The 17,837-nt window shown below is 35.2% G+C and overlaps 1 protein-coding gene across 10 annotated transcripts in view; it reads right to left on the reverse strand.

Annotated features, from left to right (window-relative positions):
• Positions 1-17,837, reverse strand: part of CPEB2 (cytoplasmic polyadenylation element binding protein 2) — a 71,432-nt gene that overhangs the window by 33,133 nt on the left and 20,462 nt on the right. For 8 of the 10 annotated variants that reach the window (XM_032854841.1, XM_032854825.1, XM_032854804.1 and 5 more), the window contains one exon: positions 6,316-6,366. In XM_032854841.1, coding sequence (XP_032710732.1) covers positions 6,316-6,366 — 51 coding nt within the window. Of the gene's footprint in view, positions 1-6,315; positions 6,367-13,867; positions 13,887-17,837 lie in introns of those variants that run through there. The other 2 variants (XM_032854874.1, XM_032854864.1) reach the window with 2 other exon arrangements.

Consider the following 17,837-nt stretch of genomic DNA (forward strand, 5'->3'; position numbering starts at 1 on the left):
GGGTAGGGGTAGAAGTAACATTTTTGCTGTGGAAGTCTTCTAGACTTAAAAAAGCCTTAAAAATATCAGGGTCTCAAAGAGCTGCGAGACCGACTGTGGAAAATCTAATAGCAATTTTAAAAGAGGTAATAAGACCAGACCACAGAAGAATCAATTCACTCTCAAGTCTTGACAGTTGCATTAGGTGTGGAAATGGTCAATAGGCCCCAAACAGTCACAGCACCAGTCTGAGGAGTCAGGCTTTCTACTTATCTCTAGGCATGATGTAAATGGTATTAATCCAGTAAAAATTTGCTTAATGGGATTTCATTCATGGGTATAAAAGGTGGATCATTTATAAAGCAAATAAAACTATTCCCATCAAGTTTAAAGTCAAATTATGAATTGTAATGAAGTCATAATGTGGCAAATAATTCTTGACATACTGAAAAAATTAAATACCTCATAACCAGTTTATACTCTTAACTGTTATATTCCTTGCTGAGGCTTTTCAATACTAAAATAGTCAAAAATGTACAAATGTTCATAACATCTTAGGTTTCATCTCATTCCTATGCTTGAAACACATTATTTAGAAAACGTCTCCAACTATCTCATACCTGAGGAATTTTAGAATCCTGTAAAGAGCTATTCTACTTATTTTTTGGACAACTCTCAAATTCCAAATCTCTACATTACCAAAAATAGACTGACTGAAGATGAAGCTAAACCATGTGAAACATTTCTCATCCCCTGTCATGGAAATAACCAATCTGCTACCATTACACTAAACAATGGCATGTATACTCACTTTCCTACCAGTGTTCTTATGGAAATTTCTGGAGTATGTTCCTCTATAACTCTGATTCAGCATTAAGAAAGGCCCCCAGTAAGAAAAGAAAATCATTAACTTATGTTTTAATTAAAGAAGACTTTTTTTTTTTTTAAGATTTTATTTATTTATTTGACAGAGAGAGAGAGATCACAAGTAGGCAGAGAGGCATGTAGAGAGAGAAGGGGAAGCAGACTCCCCACTGAGCAGAAAGCGCGATGCGGGACTCTATCCCAGGACCCTGAGATCATGACCCGAGCTGAAGGTCTGAGCCACCCAGGCACCCCAAAGAAGACTTCTTTAAACAATATGCCCCTCCAAACTCAATTTAGAATATGACTAAGAAAAAAAAATGAGCAATTTTTTTGTGTAAAAACTGTATTTAGAATATTAAATTTCAGGTACCTAAGTTTTATAAAGCATTTTATAAAAGTACAAGTCATTCAGAAGGAATTGGCTATTAAAGAAACATATGTAAATATATATGTGTGTGTGTATACATATATATGCATGTTAGATTATATGTATTTTTCTTCATGGAGATAATAAGAAGGCTATGAAAAAAGATCTTTTCCATACAAGTGACTTTATAATTAATTTGGTCCTGGGTTATCAATAATCTTATTTAGGTTCTAACCCATAAAAAAGAAGTAGGAGGATTCTGACATCCTTTTTGGCATCTTTTTGTGTCCTTATATATTGCCTCTGAGCTACAGCTGTGGTACATGAATTACTGCAGATGGAGGAAGATATGGGTAAACATACTAAATTAGCTGGAAATATTTAGGTTAAAGTTCTCTTGGTGTGAAACTAAAGAAATTCTTATTTCTTGCCCTATGAAGCCAAAACCAGGGAGAGAAATACACCCCAAATCATAGTCCTTTTCAAGATCCAAAATAAATCTGTTATCTAGTCCACTTACTTCTATCAGCATAAAAAAGAACTGATTACGTACTCAAGTTTCCTATTATGTTTATGACTTAATACAGTACATTTAGAATATCTGCCCTCAGAAACACAATTTCATTTCTGAGTAAATTTTCTTAGTTAAAAGATAAAACTTCTTTCCTCCCAAAAAGCAAGCAAGCTCTTGATTACAAACATGGCTGCATGTGGTTAATCACAGCAAATTTAAATTTCAAACTAACTTGCATCACCCCATACTTCTGCTGTTCTTCTTTTGAAAAACTGTATGTTCTAATAAACATATAAGCTATTTTTCCTTGGGAAAGGGGTGAGAGGAAACACAACATGATGCAAATAGAAAGAAATACTTGAATGAAACATCATTTTTAATTGGTCCTCACCACTATGAAAAACAGGGTGGTTTTTTTATTTTGTTCTTTCTTATTGATAATAAAATACATGAGATTTATACACTTACAAATATAAACACTCAGGCTGTCATTCTAACTTCAGATAGTATTTAACTTTTGTCTTTTAGACAGTCTACTCATTCCTATACAATGTGACTTCCCTAAAATGCTTCTGGATGTTAAATTTGGACTCTTCTACAATATTATTCAAGAGTGGTGGTCTCCACCAGTCAATTCAACTTGATTTCTAGTTAGACTGAGGAACATGATGTGTTCAGGAGCCTACCTGCAGTTATATTTCTACAGCATTTTTTACTGTTAATTTTTTTTCTATACAACTTCATGAGACATACAGATGTGGGATTATTCCTCTTTTTCTCTAAGTTAACAGAGGCTCAAAAGTTTTAGCTGGTCTGACCTACTTCATCACCTTTACCCCATTACCTGTTTATTTCTTAAAGAAATATTTCAAAGTTTAACTGTAATGTCAATTGACCAGGAAGATAGAATCATGAAGCTTTACATTTGCCTTATCTGCATAACAACTGTACTATTTATGTATTATTCTTTATTAAATGGACGGAAGCCTAGCACCTAGTAATAGCTTAGTAATGTCACAGATTTCTGCCAGTTCTGTGTTTTCTAAGGAATGATCTTAAATTGCAATAGTCATGCATTTATTTTAAATATGTATTTGTGTGCCTCTAAAGTCATCTCGGGTACCACAAGGGACATGTGCACCGTACTTTAGGAAACACTGTCCAAGACAGTCATTTTGCTTTTGACACAAATTTTGTTCCTATTATAGCTCCTTCTAAGTGGTTCTGGTTTGGCTTCCTGCAATAACATAAAACAAATCTTCTTTGGTCAATATATATAACTTCCTTCACTTGAAAATATTGGCTACATCTTTTAATTTTATATTCTCCAACACTTTCATCTATTCAGGGGACATGAATGTATTCTTTCAAAGTCATTTTGTCACCTTTCATCATTACGCACTGCCACAGCTGTTCTAAACACTTTACATGAATGAATTTCTTCACATCTCAAAACAATCCCCCTGATGCAGGAAGCATTTTTATCTACTTCTGACATAAAGAACTGAGTTAAACTGAAGTTAGGCAAACTGTCCAAGGTCACATAGCTAGTAATAGCAAAGCTAGATAATCTAGCTCCACAGCCTGAGTATAAACTATGGTTCTTTCTCTTTAAGTTCAGTTACCCAACATATAGTACATCTTTAGTTTTTGATGGTGTTCAATGATTCATTAGTTGTATATAATACCCAGTGCTCATCAGATCACGGGGCCAACTACTGTTAACTATTGCTAAACCACCATAAAAAAAATACTGATCTATAATTTATTACCAAATATTGATTTTCAAGGTCAATAATATTTGCTATGCTTGTTGGTTAAGTAATACAACTTACTTAATCAATTGCTAATAGTTGAGTGTCAACCTGTGAACATATTAAAAAATAATAATTTAAAAAGTCTATGTAATGAGATGCTATAATATCTGTCATCAATAATATTTAATAATAACTTAGTACAGGGTGAGGGCTTGGTATCGATATCACTTAATTCCCATATTTCCTAGGGAGATAATATGCTATGAAATAGTTAAATTATAAGAATTAAAAGCAGCTCAAGCAAAATTTCCCCTTACTATTTATTGCCATTTGCCTATTTTTCTCTTCAATAACTTAGATGTCTATCAAAAAATTACTTAAATCCGTAATATTCAAATACCTCCTTACCCTATAAATATACCCAATGTCCTGATTCCTGCTTCCCCCTTAACAATGATCCCAAATGAGCAAAATACTTTTTTTTTTCTCTTGGATCAAACTGTCCTTACTGACCTAAACATATTTTGATGTCCTAGTTTCATTATCTTTTCTCTCCCCTATTCCCTTGCCAGAAAAAGTTCAGAATATCCAGGACAGCTTACTGAATCGAGTATGTAATGTGGCCCCAGAGTGGCAGGCTATGAAGAGTGCTAACATAATGAAGAAAGCAGATTTGTCCACAGGATTCAACTCCTGCCTAAAATAAAATATTCTTGTGTCTACTATGTGATGAAAGACTTCTAAACTAACATCTAGGCGTTTAAGAAGGCTTTTCTCAAGTGATAGAATCAATTAATTTAATAATATTTAGTGTAACCATGGGGCACCTCAGTTAGGTGTCTGACTCTTGGTTTTAACTCAGGTCATGATCTCAGGGCCCTGGGATGAGCCCTGGATGGTGCTCCTGCTCAGCAGGGGGTCTGCTTGTCCCTCTCCGTCTGCCCTCCCTGCACAGCTCATGCTCCCTCTCAGAGGTAAATAAATAAAATCTTTTACATAATAATAATAATAATAATAATAATATTATTTAGTGTAGCTGAAAGTGTAAGTTGTAAAAATAGTTCAGCTTCTAAGTTCTTTGCTCACATACAACTGATGTCTTCTATTGTGATTACAATACACTTCTGAATCGCCCTAGTGTACTATGCATAAAGAAATCTCAGAACATCTGTGAATGATCTAACAAACTGTCTCATACAATAGCACCTTCCTTCACATGGATCTTAACAGAGTATGAGAAATATACATATTCTATTTTTCCACTGAATTGCCTCTTTTAAAAGTTACAATAGAAATGTGAATGATCTTTATCACATAGACTGTCCCAAAAGAAAATTATTTAAGGAAGTCAGGATAAACATATAGTTTATTGTTACTTAAACCCATCTTTACTTTATGAATCATGTCATGAAGATAAAAATTACAACCCATTTTCAGTTTGCAAATTCAATTTCAACACTATAAGTTTTCATAACAGATTTAGAGACCAGCTACTGAAATGGCATGTTTTTTTTTTAAATTCCATGGTAGAAAGAAGTTGACTGAAGAAGTACTGGAATGCAATTTCTAGTTAAATCTTTCTGGTCAAAGTCTATGTAAGCACTGTAATTCGCTGAATTCATGCATGTGGCCTGCTGGACTGTTGAAAGGTCTAGCCCAGACATGGCCTCAGCCTAGAAAGCACAGTCAGGCCCCAGGGTGAGAACCTTGACAATTCAACCTCTAACCATCCTTTAAGATCCTAACATATAAACCAGTGCTTAGACTAAGCTGGCATGTGGTGGGCAATGCAGTATGTAACAATCCAATTTTAAATGAACCACTCAATCACATCACCAGACACATTGCTTCTTCAGCTTTTCTCTCATTCCAAAATCCTATCTCTCTTGACAATCTCCCAGGTAGCCTGGACTTTATTCCCACTTCCCTGTCACTATAGTCTTTACTTAGTATTAGGTTCACACAGTCGAGCTTTACACTGGCCTTTTTTTTTAGACTTTGTTCCCTAACTTCACTGCCATCTGTTCTAAACAAAGCTTTAGTTAAAATAGAAGAGCCAAGCCATTCTAATTATATAATTGTGTATTTTAAAGTACTATCTCTACTCTTCCTTCTTCCTACTTCCCTCTCTTTATCCACCCTCTTATTTAAAAATACCTTTGGTGAAGGATATTTTCATCCTCCATGTCTACTCCCACAGTCATGGATGTGCTAAGTACTGTGACTCTGAATACAGTGTTTGTCCAACAGAAAGAAAACAAAATTTAATGAAACTTTATTTATCCTGTTTCTGACTCTGGTGAAGTTCATGGTGTAAACTTTCTAGTTAGAATAAATTAAGTCAGTGTGAGCACCATATTTGCAAAGAATCCCTAGTATATTCACTCCTTGGTTAACATAAGTACCAGTACTATACTAAGTAACAAGTTCTATGTAGTTTGCAAACATCATCTCATTTAATTCTCATAATAAACCCTAAGATTGTTATTCCCATTTCATAGAAGGGAAACTAAGGTTCACAGAAGTTACTGAACAAGGTCTCACCATAAACTAGAAAGCCAGTATTCAGACTCAGGACTCTCTCCAAAGTCTGTGATCAATGAATTAAATCACACTGTCACAAATACACTACAATGACTGCTCTGATAGCCAGAAAACATTCAAACTCATAATTCTGCTTTCTGCACAGAAACTGTAGCAGTTATAATTTAATTTTATACTTATAAAATAATTAACTTCTGTGTATGGGGAAGGTATAGAGAACCATGTACTCAATCATATTTGTTTATAAGAGTCAAATTGGAAAAATAAAATGTTTTTATAAAACTTACCATTTAACATCAACAGATTATCAGTTCCTGGATGTGGATAGCTCAATCGACCTTTAAAAAGACAAGAAAGGAAAGTTTGAAGATTATGGAGCTATTTGAAAAAGCAAAAAAAGGCAAGAGGGATAGGGAGGAAATTACTGACCACGGTATATTTCTTAAATTAAAAATAAAAGGAATTTCTTAACTCAAAACATATTAACCCAAATCATCTTTGAAATAGGAAAGCAAAACACAAAACACCTAACCTTAGTTCCATCATAAGAGCACAATGTAACTTAGGAGCAATGCCTAGAGAATAACGCCTATTTGTTTTCTGAGATGTAAAAACAATGTAGGTATCCAAACTTAAAAAAGGATGTAAACATTTTTTAATATTTTCAAAATTGTTTAAAATTCTTTCCACAAGAAAAATGAAATTGGACCATTTCCTTACACCACACACGAAAATAGACTCAAAATGGATGAAGGACCTCAATGTGAGAAAGAAATCCATCAAAATCCTTGAGGAGAACACAGGCAGCAACCTCTTTGACCTCAGCCTCAGCAACATCTTCCTAGGAACATCGCCAAAGGCAAGGGAAGCAAGGGCAAAAATGAACTATTGGGATTTTATCAAGATCAAAAGCTTTTGCACAGCAAAGGAAACAGTTAACCAAAAGACAACTGACAGAATGGGAGAAGGTATTTGCAAACGACATATCAGATAAAGGGCTAGTGTCCAGAATCTATAAAGAAATTAACAAACTCAACACCCAAAGAACAAATAATCCAATCAAGAAATGGGCAGAAGACATGAACAGACATTTCTGCAAAGAAGACATCCAGATGGCCAACAGACACATGAAAAAGTGCTCCACATCACTCGGCATCAGGGAAATACAAATCAAAACCACAATGAGATATCACCTCACACCAGTCAGAATGGCTAAAATTAACAAGTCAGGAAATGACAGATGCTGGCGAGGACGCGGAGAAAGGGGAACCCTCCTACACTGTTGGTGGGAATGCAAGCTGGTGCAACTCTGGAAAACAGCATGGAGGTTCCTCAAAATGTTGAAAATAGAACTACCCTATGACCCAGCAATTGCACTGCTGGGTATTTACCCTAAAGATACAAACGTAGTGATCCGAAGGGGCACGTGCACCCGAATGTTTATAGCAGCAATGTCTACAATAGCCAAACTATGGAAAGAACCTAGATGTCCATCAACAGACGAATGGATAAAGAAGATGTGGTACATATACACAATGGAATACTATGCAGCCATCAAAAGAAATGAAATCTTACCATTTGCGACAACGTGGATGGAACTAGGGGGTATCATGCTTAGCAAAATAAGTCAATCGGAGAAAGACAACTATCATATGATCTCCCTGATATGAGGGAGAGGAGATGCAACATGGGGGGTTAAGGGGGTAGGAGAAGAGTAAATGAAGCAAGATGGGATTGGGAGGGAGATAAACCATAAGTGACTCTTAATCTCACAAAACAAACTGAGGGTTGCTGGGGGGAGGGGGTTTGGGGGGGTGGGGTTATGGACATTGGGTAGGGTATGTGCTATGGTGAGTGCTGTGAAGTGTGTAAACCTGGAGATTCACAGACCTGTAGCCCTGGGGGAAAAAAATATATATGTTTATAAAAAATAAAATTAAAAAAAAAATTCTTTCCACAGCTTTCTTTGCCCAAAAATAAAATCTGAAGAAAAGGAATTTATATTCCTAACCAAAAGACAACCAAAATATTAAAATAAAAAAATGAGCACTAAAATTCATCACAACTTGTCATTAATTCAATATGATTTTATATATAGTTGTATTTAAATAAGGATGTTTGCGGGCACCTGCGTGGCTCAGTTGATTAAGCAACTGCCTTCGGCTCAGGTCATGATCCCAGGATTTCGGGATCAAGTTCCACATCAGGCTCCCAGCTCCATGGGGAGTCTGCTTCTCCCTCTGATCTTCCCCCCTCTCATGCTCTCTCTCGCTGTCCCTCTCTCAAATAAATAAATAAATAAAAAATAAATAAGGATGTTTGATGAAAACGCCTTCAACGTACTATTACAAGTGACATTGCAAATTTAACCTGTTCAAAGTTTATAACTGATCTAAAAAAATTTTTTTAAAAGATTTTATTTATTTATTTGACAGACAGAGATCACAAGTAGGCAGAGAGGCAGGCAGAGAGAGAGGAAGGGAAGCAGGTTCCCTGCTGAACAGAGAGCCCGATGCAGGGCTCGATCCCAGGATCCTGGGATCATGACCTGAGCCGAAGGCAGAGGCTTAACCCACTGAGCCACCCAGGCGCCCCTAATCTAAAAAATTTAAAAAAAAAGGAAAATATTAAAGTTTAAGAGCACAGTAGCCTAGTCTTTCCTTTGAGCCATTCTTCATTCAAGAGTTTTGTACTTAATACATGCACAAACAATAGCAGTATTGCAGACTGCTGTGGAAAGTAGAAAAGGCAAGTCTGAACATACTATGGGCTCATTCAGCATTTCTACATCATAGTGCTTGTTTGACTGTATGCCAACATCGAGGATCATCATTATTTTTAGCCCATTAAAATAGAAGACTTTCCTCTAATGCCTGAATCTCTGATGGACTTTTAGAAAGGTCCATTAAAATCTATTGAGAAAATAACTAAAATTAAATGTCTGTGCGATGGCACATCTGCAGCTTTCAGCACAGCTCTTTAAAGACTCTGACAGTCTGGGATGAGATGCTGCCAGCATAGTGACTGATAAATATCCGAATGAATCTGACATGATTAATAAGGAGTAGAGATTCACCGCATCTACCTCGACCACCTCAGCAAGCACTCTAAACTGTAAAGCTCTGTATTACACCCAAACATTCCATAAGAAATACAGACTGTCTGTTGGGGTTTTGTTTAAATTATGAAGCTAAAAAATTCAGTCATCTACCAATGAAGGAGATAATCCAATTCTGACATGAAAATACACAGACACACACACACACACACACACACACACACACACACACACACTTCATCTGGGCTCTAAACTGTGGCAGATTCAGACTCAACGTGGTGAAACAAAACAAATGTTACTGTTCTTTAAAAGACAACTGACCACCTCTTATTTACTCCTGAATTTCATGCAGCATAACCTCAGTTAAATTAATAAAGTCGTCATACTCTAAAAACATGCAAGTAAGTTTATTGTTATAATACTTTAGTATGCAGTGAGAAAGAAGGCAGCATGTACAAAAGGTACAAGATACAAAGAGGGAGAAAGCAGACTTTTTCTAAACTGGACTTCAACAGCACAGAGCATTACTTTGTCTGAACTATCACAGCTTATTTTGGAAATATGCCTATTTCTAAACATCTTGCTGCAGATGACCAAATTTAGAGAGCAATTTAAGGCCATGAAAAAGTACTGTTATTTTTGAGTTGAGATTGAAAATTAAGAACCCTATGAAAGTGGTAGCCTGTATTGCTATATCCACTCTAACAAGTTCATTAAGTCTTGTATACCTACAGTGTGTAGGATGCTGAGGACACAACTATGTGTCTGCTTATGATGTGGTATGAAAGACAGGAACAACTTCAACAGAATCTGCCAAGTGTTAAAAGAATCATGTACAGTATGCTATATAAAAAACAAAGGCGCATTTAACCAATTAGGGACTCAGGCAAGACCTTCTAGAGAAGTAAACTGAGCAAAGCCTTAAGCCTGGCTCCATTTCAAAAGACACTCAACTTTCAACTGCCATGTATTTATCCTCCAACAGGTTGAGTGTTTGCTTTACCTATCCCAAGATACAAGTAAGAAGGCATTTTCATTGCTTATAGCCTTTTGACTTCCTGGCTCTGAATGGACTTAAAAAGGCATACCTTATGTATAAAATTCACAAGGTAGATACCTTTTTGCAGGATGTATATTTGTATATATGTTCCAAAATATAGTTCTCCAAATAAGAAAATCTCTCAATATAACTAATCAAATACTCCAAAACGAAATAAGCAAACTCAGATTCACTTTTCAATTATCCAATCCCTTATCCTCTACCATAGCAAAATATCAGTACATCTTAAGTAACTTTTACAGTTCATTTTACCTGGGATAGTACTAAAATTACTATCACTAAGAACATGATAATTTATAGAAATAACTAAAATTTGAGAGCTTACTCTGTGCTAAGAGCTTTTCTAAGTTCTTTACAACCAATTATTTAACCCTTACGGCAATCGTGTGAATTAGGTATTATTATCTTCTACGACATTAAAAGGTTACAAAATTCGCTCAAGGTTACACGGTTGGCACACAGCACTGGTAAGACATGACCCCTGGGCAGAGTGGCTCCATGCTCTTAATCACGATCTTGTAATGACTTCCCAGTTGATAAAATAATACAGAGAAAGGTATGTATGGTTGGTCATAAGGCAAATTGTTATCCTAAGTCCATTAAAAGTATTCAGAGAGTGACTATGTAGTGTATGATAACTTATCCTTTAACACAGAAAAAAAAAATCACATTGCTGTAAAACCAGTTTCTCCCTATTATCTAAAAACCCTGTGGAACAGAGACTGCCAGTAGTACACTAACTGCTGTACATGTCAATAATAGGAACCCCAAATTCTACCGAGGCTCAGGGATGCCCAGAGTTAAAAAACTACATTTTCCAGACTCCCTTGTAGTTAAAGCATGCCCATGAGAGTAAGACTTAGCCAATGGGATGTAAAACAAAACTGGTGTATGCTGTTTCTAGGAAGTATCCCTAAAAGGGAAGATCTTCCCTTTCCTTTCCTTTTTTTTCTGTCTGCTGGGATGCAGATGTGATGGCTAACCTGAATCAGCAATACTACATTATGAAGCTACAGCTGGGTGGTAAGGACAGCAGAACACAAAGACAGGTGCCTAGATGCATTAACATCACACCACTTCTATGGATGATACGTTTTTGTAAGAGAAAGAGACTATCTTGTTTAAACTACTTATGTGCTTTCTGTTGTTCCAGAAGAAACTACCCTTACAAATAAAGCTCTCTAGTCTAAATTTATGCAAACTGAATTTTAGGTAACCAAGTTATTATTTATTATTGTGAAAATATGATATAATAATTTCATGATGGTTTTAATATATCTATTAATTAATGGATATCTCCTACCCTTAGTACTTCTTTCACATTGATACTATGAAACTTAAAAATAGATACTTTTGGAAAATATGTATTTATTCTTAGGTGTCAGTGAATAACTACAGGACCTATGCTATCTTAAAATTTGTCTTATTAGTTTACTATGGTTTTAATTATCTGTATAATACATAAATAAGAGGCAATTCATGTTGGCCATTTAAAATGTATATTCAAGCAACAAAAAATACAGAAATATGACAACTGCATCCAATTTATCACTTATATAGATGAATTACCATTACTAAAACATAAAGCAAAGCATTATTTAAAGACACGCAATAACTTAAGCCAGCATTAAAGACTATTTCATATATTTTTAAGTTCCTTCTCCAAATTACCTTCCTACTCTCAATTAAAAAACTTAGAAAATAGAGATGGTAAAATAATACACCACTTCTCTTAGGATTTAAACATACTTTCACAACTGGAGAAATGTGAATCAGAAAGGATAAAATGAAGCAATCACTTCTTAACATCTCTTAATGTTTATGTAGGCTCAAGTTGAAAGCCCAGTAACAAGCGAGCTCTAGTACCCTATTTGCTAAAGCATCATATTTCCCTTTCCAGATACCATATACTCTTGGTTTGTTCTCACTAGCTACTCCTGAAATCCTCTTTGCTATGTCTCCTCAACTTTTAAACACCGAGGGCCAGTATTCACTAATGGGACTTCTCTTTCTACACCGCCTCCCTCGGTGATGTTATCTACTACCAAAGCTTCACACATCATTATCTAATCAGATGACTTCCACATTTATATCTCCAACTTCAAACTTTCACCCCATACTTTTCCAGACTAGCATAGAGCACTGTCTTCCTTCCATATGGATGCTCATCCCCAAACCCTGGGTTACCTCTACACTTCATTCTATGTAATCTGTGTACAAATCCGTCAACAAATCCTGACTGCTTTATTATAAACACAGACCTGGATTTTATTGCTCTTCATCAGCTCCTTCATGGTTTCCCAAGCCCACATCATTCTTATCTCTTCACAGAGTACTAGAATAACCTGACAGTCTAGTCTCCATTCAGCAGACCCCATGATACCTTTAAAATCTAAATGAGTTCATGTACTTCTATTGCTCAAAATGCTCCCATGCTGGCCCCTCATCCTCTACTATTCTAACCACACTGGCCTCTCAGCTATTACTCAAACTTGCCAGGCATATTCCCATTCCAGGATCTATTTCCTTCTATTTAAAATGCATTTGCCCAGATATGATCAAAGCTGTACCTCTCCCTTCATTCAGGTGTTTTAAAAGATGCTGTCAGAGAACATTTTAAAATAGCAGCTTCTTTCGCTATCCCTTGACACTTTATTTTTTTTCTTCGTAGCACTGGTTCTTTTTGTCTCCATCCTTCATTAAAACTGAAGATCCATAAGGAGAGGACTTCATCTTTTTTATTCTCTACTGTATCTCTAGCATCTAAAACAGAGTCTAGTACATAACAGGCCCTTAAGTATTTGTTAAATGGTTGAATGAAATATCTCATTGTATTATGTAACCTATGAGCTCAATCAAAAGCTTAGTACTAAGTATGTGTTTGTAGGTGGGGCATGGAAGGATGTTCTCTCAGTAAATGGAAAAATTATACAATTAAGTTTTTATTAGTTTATTTTTCTAAACTCCTTAAGAATGAAGAGAGGGAGAAAGATAAGTCTTGCTTTTTGCTCTGTCAAGATAAACTTCTCCCTTCTCCACAAATATTTTTCTTTAAAGAATACATCTAAAACATGACCTCCAAAGTTCCAATATTCACAGTTAATGATGCCAACTCATTCCTCATCAGTGATGATAAAATTACTAAAGAACAATGTCACGCATTCTGCCAACTCCTTTTAACAACAAAAAAATTAAATCACATGTGAGAATCATAAAGATATTAGGGTAGAATTAATATTAAACCAAATAATGAGAGGCAGTATGGTACAAAGTTTAAAGCACAAACTCAAGAGTCCAACCATTTAGTAGCACTGAAACTTGGACAATTACTGTTTGTAAGCCCCTAGAATCACCCAACTGTAAAATAAGAGTAAATATCTACATCTTAGCTGTGAGAATGACATATATTAATACCTACATGTAGAATCCTCAGGCCAGTGTTTGGCATGTATCAAGTATTCAATATGTGATATGCATCATGTTTTACATTATGTGTATACATGTGTGTGTTTATTATACACATGAATAAGTTATACAAATGAAAAGATCAAATATTTCCTTCTTACATGCTTTAAATATAAAGCACTATTTCCACTAGCTTGGTCATCTCTTCTAGTATTTCTTCATTTTCTACATTTTACCTGTATTTCCAAATCTAGTTAGAAAGAAAACGGTTCACAGAAGTCTGGTAAAATCCACTTAGAATGTGGTCATTACCAACCTTGAATAACTCCAATCTCTGTTCAGATCCAAGGGGCAGGACAGTCATTCCTGACCTCATTCCCAAATCTCAATGCATGCCTCATAAAAGCCTAAGAATAAGATCATACAAATGCAGAAAAGACCCTTAGATCCAAAGTACCAGATCCCAAGAGAGCAAAAGAATCATTCCTTAATAAAAGCCACCAATCTAAGCGAGTTTTCAGGAAAATTAATCTAGTTAACTCTTAAAGCAGGGTCCCAACATAATTTTTTTTTACTGAATTATTTACAACTTTTAAAACTTTTATCGAATCAATACTAGAAAACATACTAAAAAACACTAGGGAATACAAAGTATCAAAAACTTGTTTCAAGTAACGTATAACCGCAAAAGAATGACAACAACAAAAGCCTAAACTTAAGTCATTAATCATGTGCTAAGATAATGTATCACCATAAAGTTATTATAATAAAACAATTAAGATATATGTAATTAATATTAAAATCAAGTTGAACTAATGGTTGCAAAACTTTAAATTGTGACACTTTCATAAATGAGAATAATATTAAGAATAACAAATGGGCAATCAAGCATTGCCAGTGGCAGTATAAAGTGGCATAAAACTTAAAAATAAGTTGGCAATATATGTCTCTAGAGCCTTAAAAACAAACATATTAAGTATATTTTTGGAAATAAAAACAGAAAAAGCTCACTGATTTTTATTTAAAAATTTGAAATACCTAAATTTCCAATTGTAGGGGAATGGTTACACAAACTATTTTAAATGCATATAAATATTTTTTTAAAAAGTCCTAAATACTGATGAAGAGTAAGAATATAGAAAAATGTTTAATCATTCAACCAATAATTTATTTAGCCCTTTCTATTTTTTTGGCACTATAATTAATGCTGATTCAACATACAGCAAAAACAGAGGTGTTGATGGCTCCCATGACACAGTATCATGAGAGAGATACGTACATTGAAAAAAAGCTACTGAATCAAGAATGAGCAAGGTACTCCATTTATAAGGGAGTATGATTAACAATCTTTTACAGAGTAATCCACTAATGACTATAGAGTGTTAGGGAGGCTTCACTAAAGAGATAGGTAGACTAGGGATTATAGAGATTTCCAAAAGAACATGGTGGTCTGAATGCATGTGTGCATCTTTGTTTCTTTCTGAAGCCCCTAAAATGACATACAGAAGTTTTAAAGAGGCATAACTTCATCAGGAAAAAAAAAAATGAGGCAGGATCACAGAAGAATTGTCAATAAATTTTTGGAAACTGTGAACATGAATGGTTGAGTGGTCACCTGCCTTTGTAGACCAGAAATCACTGACAACACTGAAACCTAAACTGGTGTGAATATGGGAAAACTACCCAGAAACAAGCTGTTTACTGTAATAGATAGCTGGAAAGGTTCAGAAATAAGAAGCTCTAGTTCTCACTGACAGTAGATGTGCAGTAGAGAATCAGAGAGACACAAAGACCCCCTCTTCGGCTTTTCTAAGGCAGCTAGAAATCAGGTCTCTAACTTCCAGGCAGAAGAATGGAAGACATATATCCAGTGTTCATTTCCTGAACCCAAAGAAAAGACCTAAATACAGACTTGGTGACAGTACTACCTTGTTGGCTTATAGCAATGCTTACTAGTTTATAAACCCCAGGTACATACAGAGAGCTTCCAATCACCATTTTTGTGTCTTATCTTTAAAAATGAACAGACAGGAAAGGATCGTAAGATATTTGATGAACACCTCCAGCAGGAGTAGAAGAACAAAACCAAACAAAAAGAAAAGAGGAACTCAGAAGTATAAACAATACAAGGAAATGGAAAAATAATCTTCAGAAACTACAATAAAGCGTTCAAGGACAAGCATACCAGAGAAAAGTTCTGTGAATTTTTTTTAAAGAGGGTCTTAGAAGTTCTTCAGAGAAAAGTTTTGAAATGCAAAACAACAAAAGGGCTGAACAATAATAAATGAGGAAATGTCTTCAAAAGCAAAACAAAAGATAAAATAATGAGAAACAGAAAAGCTGAGGAGTATAGAAGTTTACAGGAACAGCAATTCCTAAAAGAGAAATACTAAAAATAGAAGGGAAGAAACTATCAAAAATACCAAAAATGTCCAAGTACTGAAAGAAACGAACCTCCAAATTAAAAAGATCCAAAGACTGGGGCGCCTGGGTGGCTCAGTGGGTTAAGCTTCTGTCTTTGGCTCAGGTCATGATCTCAGGGTTCTGGGATCCAGTCCCGCATCAGCGCTCTGCTAAGCAGGGAGCCTGCTTCTCTTCCACCCCCACCTGCCTCTCTGCCTACTTGTGAGTTCTCTCTCTGTCAAATAAATAAATAAAATATTTAAAAAGAAAATAAAAAGACCCAATGAGGGGTGCCTGGTGGCTCAGTGGGTTAAGCATCTGCCTTCGCTCAAGTCATGATGCTAGGGTCCTGGGATGGAGCCCCAGGTCCATGGGCTTCCCGCTCAGCAGGGAGCTGCTTCTCACTTGTCCTCTGCCCCTCCCAGCCTTGTGTGCCTGCTCTTACTCTCAAATAAATAAATAAAAAAAAAATCTTAAAAAAAAAAAGACCCAATGGATGTGCAGTGAAGGAAATAAAAAAATGGAAGGAAGGAGGAAAGAAATGAAGGCAGGCAGTCTACCTCCCCTGCACACTGAAAGATCCATATATCATTATTATGAAATTTCAGAACCACAGACATGAAAATATCTTAAAAGCTTCCAGAAATAAAGACAAAAAATTTAAAAACACAAAATAAGGCAATCAATCATACAAATGAACAGATTTAAGAATGGTAATACACTTACAGTAACCATGTAAGATAAAAGACAATGAGGTCACATTTTCAATATTCTCACTCAATTACCAATATGTAGCTCCACCTCAGCCTATCATCTTACATAGTACAATAAACATATTTTTATAGATATGAGATATAAAATGTATGTCCCACCTGAAGGAATACTGTAAGAAAGACCCAATAAAACAAAAGTATAGAGCATTAAAAAAAGGCTATAGAGATCATGACAGGGATTCCAGAGGAAAAAGAAAATCCTAGTGTTATGGAAGTCTCACAGTGACAGTTATGAAAGGATGTAAGAAGGATGCCTTCAATGGCAGGAAAATTAAGAAAATAAAATCAATCTAAGATTATTTGAGGTTTTCAGATATGTTGAAAGAAGCTTCAGGGTTCTATTGGTAAATTTTGGGATGAATTAGTGACAAGTACTTTGATAACAAAGCAATAAAACCAAAAGAGACAATTATTAATTCCAGGAGAAAGCATATAAGGGGGAAAAAGTTACATTAGGATCAAAACATGAGGTTCATCTATGAATATTTGCATTGTCATCCCAATACACCTCCTAATTTAAACCAAAATGGTCCATAATCATTTTGAGAGGACGGAGCAGGGTAAGTGTTGGGGGATGGGTAAGCCAAAGTACAGAGTCAACAAATAATACCTAAATTGTAGGAGATTTATAAACCTAAGCATATTATTTACAAATAATTACAGGAAGCATACATTAAAAAAAAAGTTGAAAGTAGCCACCTCTAAGGAATGGGAATCTGTAGCAAATAGAGAAAAGACGACAACTTCTATTTTTCGTTATATAAGCCTTATGGCACTACTTGACTTTTTAACCTAGGTACCCTTATTTTTTAAACCAATTTTTTAAAAAATTAACCAGGTTTGAGGACTGATAAAGATTTGATTTATTGCAAGTAGTTTAAGTTTATATGTAGAAAAAGAAAAGAGTAGAAAAATTATATATCAAATTATCAAACTTGGTTATTTTAGTTTGTGGAAATAACTGATGATTGAAAAAAATTTTTTTTCCGGTTTTCCCAGATTTTCTTTAACGAACATGTATTACTTTTTTGTAATAAGAAAACGAACATTTAAAAAAGATAAAGTCCTATACTCTGGAGGGAAAACCTTCGTTAGAGTCTCAGATGCCCT

The sequence above is a fragment of the Lontra canadensis genome, unplaced genomic scaffold (assembly GCF_010015895.1).
Source record: "Lontra canadensis isolate GAN:19392208 unplaced genomic scaffold, GSC_riverotter_1.0 scaffold1, whole genome shotgun sequence".
In the NCBI taxonomy this organism is placed as follows: Eukaryota; Metazoa; Chordata; class Mammalia; order Carnivora; family Mustelidae; genus Lontra; species Lontra canadensis.